General features: G+C 36.4%; 1 protein-coding gene across 4 annotated transcripts in view; it reads right to left on the bottom strand.

The window, feature by feature from the left end:
• Nucleotides 1-262: 262 nt before the first annotated feature.
• LOC131165477 (uncharacterized) overlaps nt 263-12,899 on the bottom strand; it is a 69,385-nt gene continuing 56,748 nt past the window's right edge. For 3 of the 4 annotated variants that reach the window (XM_058123329.1, XM_058123328.1, XM_058123330.1), the window contains 2 exons: nt 9,096-9,143; nt 263-574 (listed from right to left, as the gene is read on the bottom strand). In XM_058123329.1, coding sequence (XP_057979312.1) covers nt 494-574; nt 9,096-9,143 — 129 coding nt within the window. In that variant the 3' untranslated portion in view covers nt 263-493. Of the gene's footprint in view, nt 575-9,095; nt 9,144-12,899 lie in introns of those variants that run through there. The other variant, XR_009139584.1, reaches the window with a different exon arrangement.

Raw genomic sequence — 12,899 nt, 5'->3', positions numbered from 1 at the left:
TTGAAACTGCAAACTGCGGATGGAATGCATCTCTGCATCCATCCAGTGGCCTGATCATAGTGAACCGACCTTCACGGTCGATGAACCATCAGCATTCCCCAAATGACTTCACGGCTCATAACTCAAAAAATGGAAAAAATTCTACAACCAAGCCAGAATTTATTCTTTTGGAAATTTGTTTAATAAAAAAAAAAATTGAAAACTGAGAATCAGCAAACACCTCCAGATGCAGCTTAGGAGCAGGCGTAAAGACAAGTAGCTCGAGGGTTTCAACTAGTATTTTGTATATCGTGATCCTCTCATCAGTAATGGTTACATCTGGCAACACTCATCTCCCTGGAATATGTTTGTAAAGTAATACAAACAAACATACTTTTTTTTTTTTCTTCTTTACTTGTATGATTTAGATGTACAAGATTACATGACAGCACAATTTGATCAACACTAAACCAAAATCATCAAAGCAGCCCCATCATGTTTCAGTTAGCATCTCTCATCCTGGACAGGGGCCTTGTGAACTGTTGCTTCTGGTGCCATCCAATTTTTGCTTTTTAGCAGCTAGTCTGGGTCTCAGCTACGTACAATAAAATGAAACCAGAAACCAGAAATTGTTAATGATGATAACATGCAAACATCTCAATGGATGGGCAAAATGAACAACTAAAACCTTGAAGTGTCTGTGGTCCAGATATTATAGAAAAAGAACTATCAAAGAAAGGGACCTAAAAACTTGGATCAAAAATAACCCAAATCCATATGTAACATCAACTCATGAAATCATACGAATAAAGATCATTACATCATGGACCATTTATTATTATATTTTTACTGTCCTATGGCTAATTTTTGGCACAGGTTTCTCTTCAAGAATGGTCATAGTCAGGCTAACCCTTTCAACATGTTTCAGTTGGAAATTAGGACACTAAAAGAGGACAGATGAGAGAGCTGGAGATGGGTCAAAGAAAGATATTGACTGAAACTACGACTCGGAAGGTTCAAAGTGTTACGGTGCATCAGTAATAGGAAAGCCCCATACATGAATGAATCAATGTCTATAATCTAGATGCTCAATGAAGCAAAATTCAAAATTTTCAAAAAGATGAATAAATAGATTTACTTTCTATCAGTAAAGTGAGCAATGAATTCTTCTCATTAATATTTTCAATCACTTTTTTTCTGTTTAGTTTTTCTGTTAGGACTTTTAAAGATTTGTATGACATTATTTTATAGAAGAAATTTAGAACTTGGGGCCATTTCATATCACTGTCAAAAATTATGAAAATGAAAACCATAAATGAAAAACCAAAAACTAAAACCGAAATCAGTAAATGCTAATATTTCTTAAACTAAAACAAATTAAAAGTTTGATAAAACAAATCATTTTTTTCCTAGAATCAAATAATAATTTAAAAAATATAAGGGCCATCCGATGCAGAAAGCTCCCACACATATGCAGGTGTGAGAAAGGGACAAACCACAATGGACCTATAGTATGCAGCCAAACCTTGCATTTTAGTAAGACAATGCTTCCATACCTTGAACCCATGGCCTCCAAGTCACAAGGCGATAGCTCTACCTTTGTACCAAGGCTCCCTTTCATGAATAAAATAATAAAAATACAAGATAATACAAACAAAAAATACATAATAAAATTACAAATTGTTATAATTATTTTGCTTAATCATCATATTTTAAATTCATTTTACAATAAGAATCTTATTTTACATGACAATTGAAAAATATTTAAATTATTTTTTTAAAATAGATTTTCTTTACTTTAAATTTTTTAACAATTTTCAAAAATTTTATTTTATATTTTTAATTCATTTGATCATTTATTTTAATTTTTAATCAATTACAAATAAAATGAGTGATATTTAATTCAAAAAAGTTAATTTTAGATACTAAAATATTCTGCCAACATGTTGCCAAAACAATTGAAAACCGAAACATATGATTTTCAGTTTTTTTGTAAACAACTAAAAACCAACAATAAAAACAAAAAACTGACAACGTAAACATATTGTTTCTTCACTGTACAAAAACAAAAATAGAAAACAGAAAACATAAGCGAAGCAAAACAAATGCTAAGCTTAAGTTAAGAAATAATTGGAAAATGCTTAAAAAATAACCAAAACATGACGTCAGGGATTACCTTATTTATAAGGGGCATGTGCAAAAGTATTTTTTAAAGCTAAAATTTTTCCTTTTTAGAAGATCTTTGAGAAGGTTGAATGATGACTACTCTATTGGATGAGGAATACATTCCTGCAGTTTCTGGCTAGACTAGAAGTGGGAGTGGGATCCCGCTGTTCAGCTCACTTGAACAGGAATTCTGGATCTTGGGTTTCTTCAGTAAGGAAGCATTTGAGATGGCAAAGAGGGTTAAAAGCTGATTTTTTTTTTTTTCCATCACTTGGGAGTATGTGTTAGCTCATCAGATGAGCATAGAAAGCCACCTCCCTATATAAATTTTACATTATGATAAATTTATTTTCATTTTTCCTCATGATTAAGTAATGATTAATTCCTTACTCATTGGACACTATCATTTGATAATTATTGTGGGCAACACATGCACCATTATTAATCATAAATTATGTAAGCCTTATTGTGACTGCAGCCTTGATAATTATTGTGGGCAACACATGCACCATTATTAATCATAAATTATGTAAGCCTTATTGTGACTGCAGCCTGCTGTATTGTCAGCTTGTTTTCCTGTACTTTTTTTTTTTTTCAGTAACAGGAAATCAAGGGTGTAAAAGCACTGTAGGGAATGGACTTCTCGCTTTACTGGATTAATCACCGGATACATCGCAGGATTTACGATTAATACTGTATCTATGATGATGTAGAGAAATTTAGCATGATGGGCTTGAATATGGGCCCTTTAAGGGAGGGTTGGCATCCCTCAACCCTTCCTTGATTAGCTCACCGCGTCATCTGCAACAAGTGTCCTCTCCCTGCCCCTTCTTTAAACTGGCTACATGTTACCACATCAGTTGACCTTCAAATCCTCTTCTCCCATTGGTCAAAGTCTTACATGGCCACCTCCCATTGAAGGATGACAACACTACTTTAGTGCTATAAATACCCGTCCATTTTTTTTTTTTTTTTTTTTTTATTCCTTGATAGAATACCCCATTCCTTCATTTACAAGAAAATTTTGAACCATTTTCACTCACAACTTCCTCTTTAAAAACTAGAGCTTTTATCTCTCTAATCTTTGCACCTTCACATCCACCTAAGATTCCTTCACCTGCAACTTAACACCTGAGCTTTGCAAGGATTGCTAAGTTTTCCTATCTTGCCCCCCTCTAGTTCTGCTAATTACTTGTCTGCAACACATTCTCTCCTCAACTCCAAAAACTTACCATAAGAAAGGTGTTGTTTCATTTGATAACCATGAGGACTCTCAACCAACATATGGAACAATCATCAATTAACCATCTCAAAGATATAAAGGATGAAAAATCTCAGCTTTACTCATTACACTTGTGCAGTTGTTTCCAGCTTACAGAAGGCTGGAAGAGCACTGCATCCATGATCTCTACAAATACCATCCGCTCTCTAGTCTTTTGGAAGACATTTCTGTACACTTTCATTTAATCCAGCTTTCTTGCTTGCCTTTTGGTCTCTTTTCCATTCCTTTAGCTGGGGGATACCTGATGTTGGATGGATGGCCACTCCTAGGTTAGGTAGGTTCAAACCTATTGGGAGGTACTGTCCTGAGGACAAGAAGTGCTATCAAGTCACTTCAATAATTAAAGAATTGCTTATTTTATTTTTTGGGGATTATATTTGGGGCTGTTTTAATGATGGATTCCTATGGATTTTAAATGTAAGGGTTTAGTCGCAATTTCATATTCCTTATTTTCCTATAAATAATCATGATGTAATTGGGTCTCAGGGGTTGAGATTAATGAATTGAATTGAGTCTGTTGTTTCCCCTATCCTTCTCTTCTTCCCTTTTCCTCTTTTCTTCAGGGATGAACTCCGCCAGCTCCTGTTAGAGCCGAACATATGGTTAACCCCAATCTTCTCACCACTGTTCTTTTACTCCTCTCAGTTCCCCGTTCTTCCCCACTCCCCTCCCTCAGGTTCTAACCTCACCATTGCAACAATTGCAAAACTCCATATCACACAGCTTCACCTGTGACGTTGATGCACACTAAAGCAATCACTTCAGTTAGAGCTTGATCGCCAGAGCTTGTTTCCCTGTGCATTGCCTAAACCTGCTAGCCGGAATCCTATCCCACTCATCTCCAGGCACCATTAAATGTAATCCACCAAACCTCAATCCCTTTGGACCATCAATCATCAACCATCACTGCACAGCTTCCAGCAGCCTAGGCCCTGCCACCATTCATCCATCTTCACTGTGTTCACGTTCATCATCAGACTGCCTTCCTAGGCCTGTTGTGTTAAAGCAGTGCCACATATCTATGTCCCATTCCCCCTAACATCCTCAATCAGTGATTTTCACCCTCAAACACAGCCATGACCAACCACCAAAGTTCAGTCCAGCCTGGCAGCCCTTCATCTTGGGTTGACACTGCTATTGTGTCCCTTTTTTCTTTTTGTGTGAAGCAAATAGTCAAGCAGTACTTCAAGGACCCAAACTGGCCAAACCAGCTCCAAGTAAACTGGATGATTGGATTAATTTGAACAGGACCAAGAGTAATGCCAAACTTCCCTTAACCTAACAAAATTGTCTAACACATGGAAGACTCCAATGAGCTTAAGGTTGTAATGCAAAAGCTATCATCTCAGTTTTCCTGCAAATATCCAGCTGGCTCTCCATCTCATCAAGCAAGGGTACCACCATTATTGCGCCTGGAAGAGATCAGTTCATATTTCAACGAATTAGATTAGATGTTTCAGATTTTAATGGTTACAGTACTCCCAACAAATGTGAAGATTAGTTTTCTTCCCCAGAAAATTATTTTCTGTTGGTATGAATTGGGTGAAACCGAAAAGCTATACCTCGCCAAGTCTAGATTCAAGGGCATTGCTTGCATATGGCGGTTCAAGCAGTAAGAAGTATTCTGAAGATGACCTTATGGATCCATTCAAAGATGGGAGAGATGAATCTTGTTATGTGGGATCAATTTGTCCTCCCAACTCACCTACAACATTTTCAGCACGAAGCAGGAAGTACTAATGACCATCTCCTTAGACCAGCAGATTTATTACTTGGCCATTTTGATAGGACATGGAATGGGAACTAAGCATTATGACGGCCTTATATTGGTAAGGATTGAAGCTTGCAATTGCCTCCAAACTTGCAGTGTGCTGCTTCATTACAGTTGGTGATGCAATTCAGATTGTGACTCAGGTGAAAGAGGATAAGCAACACCATGCCCCTAAAGCACTGCCTCAGGATCTGAGAAGCCTCTTGCACATGAAAAACCAGTTGACCAACCCGGTATGGGTGTTTTGCCTGCTGTTTTAAAGGGCCGGGATCCCACGCATATAGGGTCTAAAATTTCAACTGAGATTTGTCACTTCAAGTACCAGGCCTTCAGTAACTGGAGCCCTAGGCATGTCAAGGCAAATTGGCAACAATGAAGACAAAGATAACATTATAATTGTTGAAGCTGAGACTGGTGTCATTAAATATCATAAATGTGATAATTCTGCCTATCCTGCCAGTATATTGTTTCGCCAGAGTCTATTCAAAGTGATACACTGATACCGACCAGGATTGGAAGCTCTAATATTTTCCAGACCCCATTAATCTATCAGAACCAATTAGATTCTTTAATTATTGATCCTTGTAGCTGCACTAATGTAGGGTAGAGGAAGCTGCTGAGAAGCTGTGTTTGAAGGTTGAGCCCCACCCTCTCCGGCTCTCCCTTACAAGATTGCTTGGGTCAACAATACCAATTTGAAGGTGAATAATTGTTGCTTGCACACTTTCATGAATGGTGCTAGCGGAGATGGTACAGTATGACATTCTCCCTCCTAAGATTTCACATTTTTTAGGGCGTCCATGGTTCTATGACAGGGATGTATCCCACAATACTGGAAAATTCTTAATCTCTCAGTCAATAACAAAAAGAACAAACTTATGCCTTCTCATGATCTTCAAATGGCAAAGTTGAAGCCCACTACCAGTGCCTTTCTGATGCAGCATGTTGGCTATTATTCTGGCAATGGTATTCTTGGTCCTTTTCCCATCACAACAGGATCAAGTTTTTCTCAATAGAGGAGAGTTTATGCAGGACAGACAGCAACAGCTTCGTTAGATATATTCAAGCATATTTGGAGGCCCCATCCCGGGGGTAAGAAGCACAATTGAGTCACTTTAGTAATTAGATAATTAATTATTTTGTCTTTTGAGGATTATCTTAATTATGGAGTCACAGGGATTTTAAATGCAAGGATTTAGCCTTAATTCTTATATCCATTATTTTCCTATAAACAAGGACTTAAATTCAAACTGTCAAAATTTCCACTTTCTATCACCTTCGAAATTGAAATGGAAGTCAATTTCCATTTTACAAATTTCCGTTGAAATCACCTCAAATCATTTGAAATTTATCAAGATCTCAAAATTTTAGCAAAATTTGTCAAAATTCTAGCTATAAATAAATTTCCTTGAAATTCAAATTTGTGAAAACCCAAATTGAAATTTCTCTCTTAATTTATAAACTTTTTTTTTTAAATAGAAAATCAAAAAAATTATTTTACAAGAAGGATATGAATTTTAGTTTTCAGACTCTCAAAATTATATGAAAAACTAGACTTCAATTCAGCTACAAGGTTTCTTTTCATTAAAAAGCAAGAGAAAATGATACGAAAAGAGAAAGGAGAACAAGAAGTCCTCCAACAAAATAAAATTTCACCATCTTAATAAAGCACTCCAACCTCAGGTGATATCTTGAAGAAAAGAAAAAAGCATCCCTCAAAACAGACAGCACAATAAACCCCAAAGAGAAGCCAAATATTGAATCCTGTCCCAAATGAATCCGGCTGAAAACCTTGTCCCTGAAAATAATAATAGTATTTCTTTCCAGATTCCCCACAACACAGCACAAAGAGCACATCCGCAAAACCTTTAGCATCATTCCTTCCCAAATCCAGCAAAAGCAGTAACTAACAGTTCTTCCACTGATTTATAGGAAACCCACATTTCACCAAGCACCTAAAAAGAGAACACAAATTCCAAGCAATACTGTTTCCACACATAAGGCACATATCCAGCAACATAGCATTAGAGGATCTCCTACTATGCAGCAGACTGCCAGTGCAATAAAGGCCACCAACCAAACAAAAGCCTTCATCTTAAAAGGAACTTTGGCCTCCCAAACACCCCAGTAGAGAGGAAAAGTCTCATCAATCTTGGTAAGATGAGAGAAGAAAGACTCGCAAGAATATTACCCTGAAGTGTCCAAAGACCCCAAACTCCTACTGGAGAATCGACAACCCTCCTAAAGAAGACAGCTCCTCCAACTCTCCATCATTCAAATCCCTTCTAAAATGAAAATCCCAAGGAAGTATCCCTCTATGTCAGGACGAAAGAGCTTCTACCACTCAATTAGCATCCTTACCATTATTTTGCAAGCAAATTTACTTTTTATTACTATGTGCCCAACAAGTATCACCTCCAAGGGAAACCTCCACAACCATTTAGCCAGCAGAGAAGCGCTTTTAGACACCAAATTAATAAGACCCAACACCTTCGTCCTTAGACCTATACACCACCTCCCACCAAACCAAATGATCTCTCCTCTCTCCTACACCTAATAATCCTCGCTATCTTTTGAGCTACCCCTCTTGGGATCCTAAAAAGAGATAAATATTACAATGGAAAAATTGAAAGGATGATCTGAATAAGAGTAATTCTACCACTTGGAGAAAACAAAGCTCCTTTACAACAATCCAACAGCTTTGCAACCTTAGATACCATGGGATCCCAAAATGCAAATGAGGCTTTCCATCCAAAGGAATCCCTAATTAGATCAAAGGCCACTCTAAAACCCCACACAAAGCTAGGAAGGTCATCTCCAAATTCCTCTTAGGACTAAATTAATGGGCCCAACACTTTCCAATATTAATTTTAAGACCAGAGATTCTAACTGTAGAATAGTGAGAATGTTAATAGAAGGGTCAACATAGTCAGCTACAATATTTTATTAGACCTTTTACATCTAGATTGTCTGTATTTTTATAAAAATTATATTTAATTGATTAGTGAATTTCATTTATATTAATTGAATATGTTTAAGACGACTAGTATATCACAGTTATTGCACCTTCTACGCCACATATTCTGATGTATTTTACTCATAATATTTTAGTTCTAAATCTTGCATTATTATGTTTGTTAATACTTTCTAAAGTTTCATTAATTACTACTAATTTCCATTATTTTAAAAATCATAACTGAAATTGACATCAACCTTAAAATTTCCTTTAGTCAAATCGCAATTTAAAGCCTTGACTATAAATAATCAAAATCTTTAGTTTTAATCTTCTTACAAGAATGAGACATTGAAACAGCGCCCCACTCCCCCCCACCCCCCCATGGGGGGTGGGGGGTCTCTATTGCATTAAATTAATGTCTCAAAACTTGCCAAAGTTTTAGACTTTTAGCCAAACAGAAATTTAAGACCTTGCCTATAAATAATCAACAGCTTTAGTTTTAATCTTCCTATAAAAAATGCGACATTGAAACCCCACCCCCGAACAAATATATATATATATATATATATATATATATATATATATATAAAGAGAAATATTTCCAATATCTGAAAGTCAGGGATGCATGGGCTTTAGTTTTAATCATCTCAGAAAGATGAGACATTGAAAAAATTTTAAACAAGACCCCCCCCCCCCGCTCACACACAGATTTGTGGGGATCTTGCTGTATCTGGGGATGGATAAGAGCAGATGGTTGTGAAAGCTTGGATTGGGTTTGATGTAACCAAGGTTTTAGAGTGAATTAGTTGATGTGTTTTACTTTGGAATCACTTATCGTTGAGGGTGTTCTTTCACTGGAATAAAAACATGAAAGCACTGCCAATCTACCAATAGATGGGAATAATTAACAAGTCCCAGATAGGAAGTTTTCAAAGACATACCATCTCTATATACTTCAGTTGCTTGTGAACCTGTTCTGTATCCAGCTCCTGCAATAAAAAAAAAAAAAAAAAAACAATATTAAGATAGAACTTAAATATACAACAGAAGAAAAATTTTAAATATCTTCTGCACAGTACAAATTGAAGAGGATATAACATACTACTTTATAAAAGTAAATAATTTTGCAAACTTTGCGTATCTTTTTGCACCTGATTACAAATATTGCCAAATCCCTCCAACTGCAGTTCCAATTTACCCCACAATCCCAGTACCCATTTACTCTGCCACATGTATCCTCATATTGTTATGCCCATATATATGTACACACAGCATATTCATAATTTTCACAAACTTTTATCATAATTTCTACTTGTAACAATCCTAACCAATTTGCACATATTCCTCTCAAAAACTGTGACCCCTCATTTTGCAAATCAATTGACATTACCAGTGTTTTAAAAGGCGAAGGCGTAAGGCGAGACGTTTTACCCTCTGCGAGGCGAGGTGTAAGCCTTAAGGCGTTGAGGCGTAAGCATTTTGGGACTATATTTTTTAAAATAATTAATAAATAAAATTAATTAATATATAATAAAAAATGTGAAAATTTTTAAAATAATAGAGAAAAATATAAAAACATAATTTTTAAATATCATATAGGCCAATTTTAAGTTTTAACTTTTAACTAACAAACATAAATAATATATATTAAAAAAAAAAAGCATGAATCATAAGAAAGCCAAATTACAAGTTGTCTCCAGATTCTAATTCTAAAAGCCAGCTGCAGCCAACACACTGGCAGAGAGTACGAGAGGGTGAGAGGGTCGCAGAGAGAGGCGAGAGACTGCAAAGGGTTGCTGCAGAGAGACGACAGCTTTGAAGGGTTCGTCGAAGGAAAAAAATATGCCAGAACGAGTCGTCAAAGGCAGATCAGAGTTTGGAAGGGAACGTCGACTTGTCGGAGAGAGACGAGAAGCTTGGACGAATCATTGGAAGCAGCCGTCGAGTCATCGGAGAGAGAGGAGGTGCTGGAGGAATCGTCGGAGAGAGAGCAGAGGCTATCGTTGAGAAGAAGACTCACCAGAGGCTTCATCGAGAGAGCAGAAGGGAAGAAGCTTCAATGCATATGCCTTGAGATTTGAGGCATAAAAGATGAGCATTTACAGGAGAGGCGTACGCCTTCTCCCCTGAGGCGTACACCTTTTGGGATTTAGGCATTTCTACCTGCGCCTTAGCGCGTCTTAGGCCCAAATCGCCTCGAGGCACACCTCAATGACACCTTTTAAAACACTGGACGTTACTGGTAAATTCTTCAATATTCCTATCTTTAGAAGCATATTACATCCCTCTCTCTCATACATACACTTGTATCTCCTTCTTCATGCTACTTTACTTCGCTTATGTGGTACTGGTTTTGCATCTTAAGGCCTACCAAGTATTCATGGTAAGGATCCATCAATAGGTCAATATATGTTTGTGCAATGCCCAAGAGAAATGTATTGACACAGGCCACATTGACTAATACACATGTACTACATTCTCTAAGATGATTTTTAATGGAGTTTTCGTAGCTCGCATTTGTGGCATTCCCTTGGAAATAAAAATTTTATTTCAAGGGAATGCCAAAGAAATGCCATAATTAATCCAAAAATGATTGCCAAAGGGATGCCAATGCATGAAAAAGCCAACTTTTAAAGAGTTAGGGTTCAAGGACAATGCAGTAAGATATGATTCACTGTTTCTGCAGCATTTTTAGCAGAGAGAACATCTGTTCACCAGAGTTTTCCCCCTCTTTTGGAGGTTATCAATTGTCAAAATCTTTTTTCAAGTTGCTTCCCAGGAGAAGAAAGCCATTTTTTATTGGGGCCTGTGTCCTCCAAATAGCTTTCTAGGGTTGAATTATGCTATATAAACCTTCAAAATCAATAGGAGCATGTTATATCAAAGAACATAGGCAAAAACAAAAAAAAAAAAAAAACAAACAAACAAACAAACATCTTTAACAGGGGGCTTGCACTTGCCCCAAGAAGGGGTTTTCAACTGCTTTCTTTTTGAGGGCAATACTGATGTAATCAAAAGCCCTCACCTGAGTCACCTAGTTTTGCAGGCCAGGCAATGCAAGGCACTCAAACAATGACTTTCCTGTTTCCAGGTGAGGTGATGTGGTTCAGGCACTGCCTAAGCACTCAGCTGGGTCCAAGACTCTTACGTGTTACCCTAGGCTTAGAAAAATGTTTCTTTCAGCCTTCGTATTTCTATTTATGAAAAAAGGAATATTTTTTTCAAAATTGAATTTCCAGAAAAAATGCTAGACTACATTCTATTAGTCTCTGTTTCTAGGATCTAATGATGCTGTGGATGAGTAACATGAATAATAAAAATTTAATTTCCATGGCAAAAGAACAGATAGAACATGAGGAAATAAAGCATTATGTAACTGAAGGTCAATTAGCCTCAGGATTATTTTGCCAATTACCTAGGAGTTTTGTTCTATTGAAATTCAGCATATTAGAAATTTTGACTTTGTTTTGTTTAGTTTTTTCTTTTTTTTCTTTTTTCATTTTTTGGCTTGTTCAACTTAGGAGCATTTTTGGATTTATTCATGACAGTATTTTCAACGAGTCTTTATTTGGTATATGAAGCTTATATTTGGAAAGATAATCCTGTTTTTTTTCCTTATGCCAGAGTGCAAAACTTACATTTTTTAGTGAGTCTTTACATAATAATGGGTTTTATTGATATTACATTAGTTAAATATTTTAATAAAATATTTACAGTATTTTTAATCACCTCCTCACTTTACTCAGGCAATAGGAAATCTTGACACCTTAACAGCACCTAGAGCCTTTGACAACATTGCATAATACAAAGGACTAACTAGCTATATCAGAAAGACTATAAAAAGAAAATCAAACTGGTAATCCCTAAGAACAACAGGACATTATTATTGTTCTTTGTGCAATCGCATGAAGAAAATCAAATGTTCCAAAGAATCGCAAAGAAACCATTGACCAGACTGATTGAAGCATGCTGTATGATGGACTTCATTACTCATATTTTAACTTTATGGATTAAAAAGGAGTTGGAAAAAAAAAAAAATTTGTAAGAATAGCAAATGTTGTGCACACGATCGTCTTGGAGGCACCATGCTAAGGCTGAGGCAAACTGGTGATGGCATGGCAATGGCAGCCATGGCTGCGACAATTAAGTGTTGGGGGTTGCACAGTGATGAAACACTCTCTCTCTCTCTCTCGCATGCATACATAGACATACATATATGTATCTCATTATCAACTTACAAAACAGCCATGTGGAAAGAATTTCATGGGAACTGGAAGGGACACCGACAAAGCTCACATTTTCAATTACACACAATAAACATGCTACCAGTGAGCTCTGTAATTTTAATGCAGCTAGTGAATTCTCCTAGGAATAAAGCAGTTATCCTTGTGAATTTCATGGTAAGTGGAAAGGGTGATATGATGACAGATAAATTGTTTAAAATGACCTCTTTAGCATAGTTTGCATAAAGTGAACAGCAGCGTAGGTACTTCAGAACATTAGAGGGATGCAGACATGCGAATGTATGTGTACATATGAAAAAGAATATTGGTTAAAAGAAAATGGTATCCGTGAAAAGGAGAAATTTTTTACAAAAATAAGCAATTTCTTGAACAATCAAACTGCTACGGCGGTCAAAATGGCTTCTAAGATACAAGAAGCAAGTAAAGAAATCTTCACAATGAATCTAATGAGAAAACTGATTCATGAGAACAATTGAAAGAACTACCAATGCAATTTATGCA

The sequence above is a fragment of the Malania oleifera genome, chromosome 10 (genome assembly GCF_029873635.1).
Source record: "Malania oleifera isolate guangnan ecotype guangnan chromosome 10, ASM2987363v1, whole genome shotgun sequence".
Lineage (NCBI taxonomy): Eukaryota > Viridiplantae > Streptophyta > Magnoliopsida > Santalales > Ximeniaceae > Malania > Malania oleifera.
The sequence above is the reverse complement of the archived record's forward strand: the minus strand, read 5'-3'. Positions and strand labels throughout refer to the sequence as shown.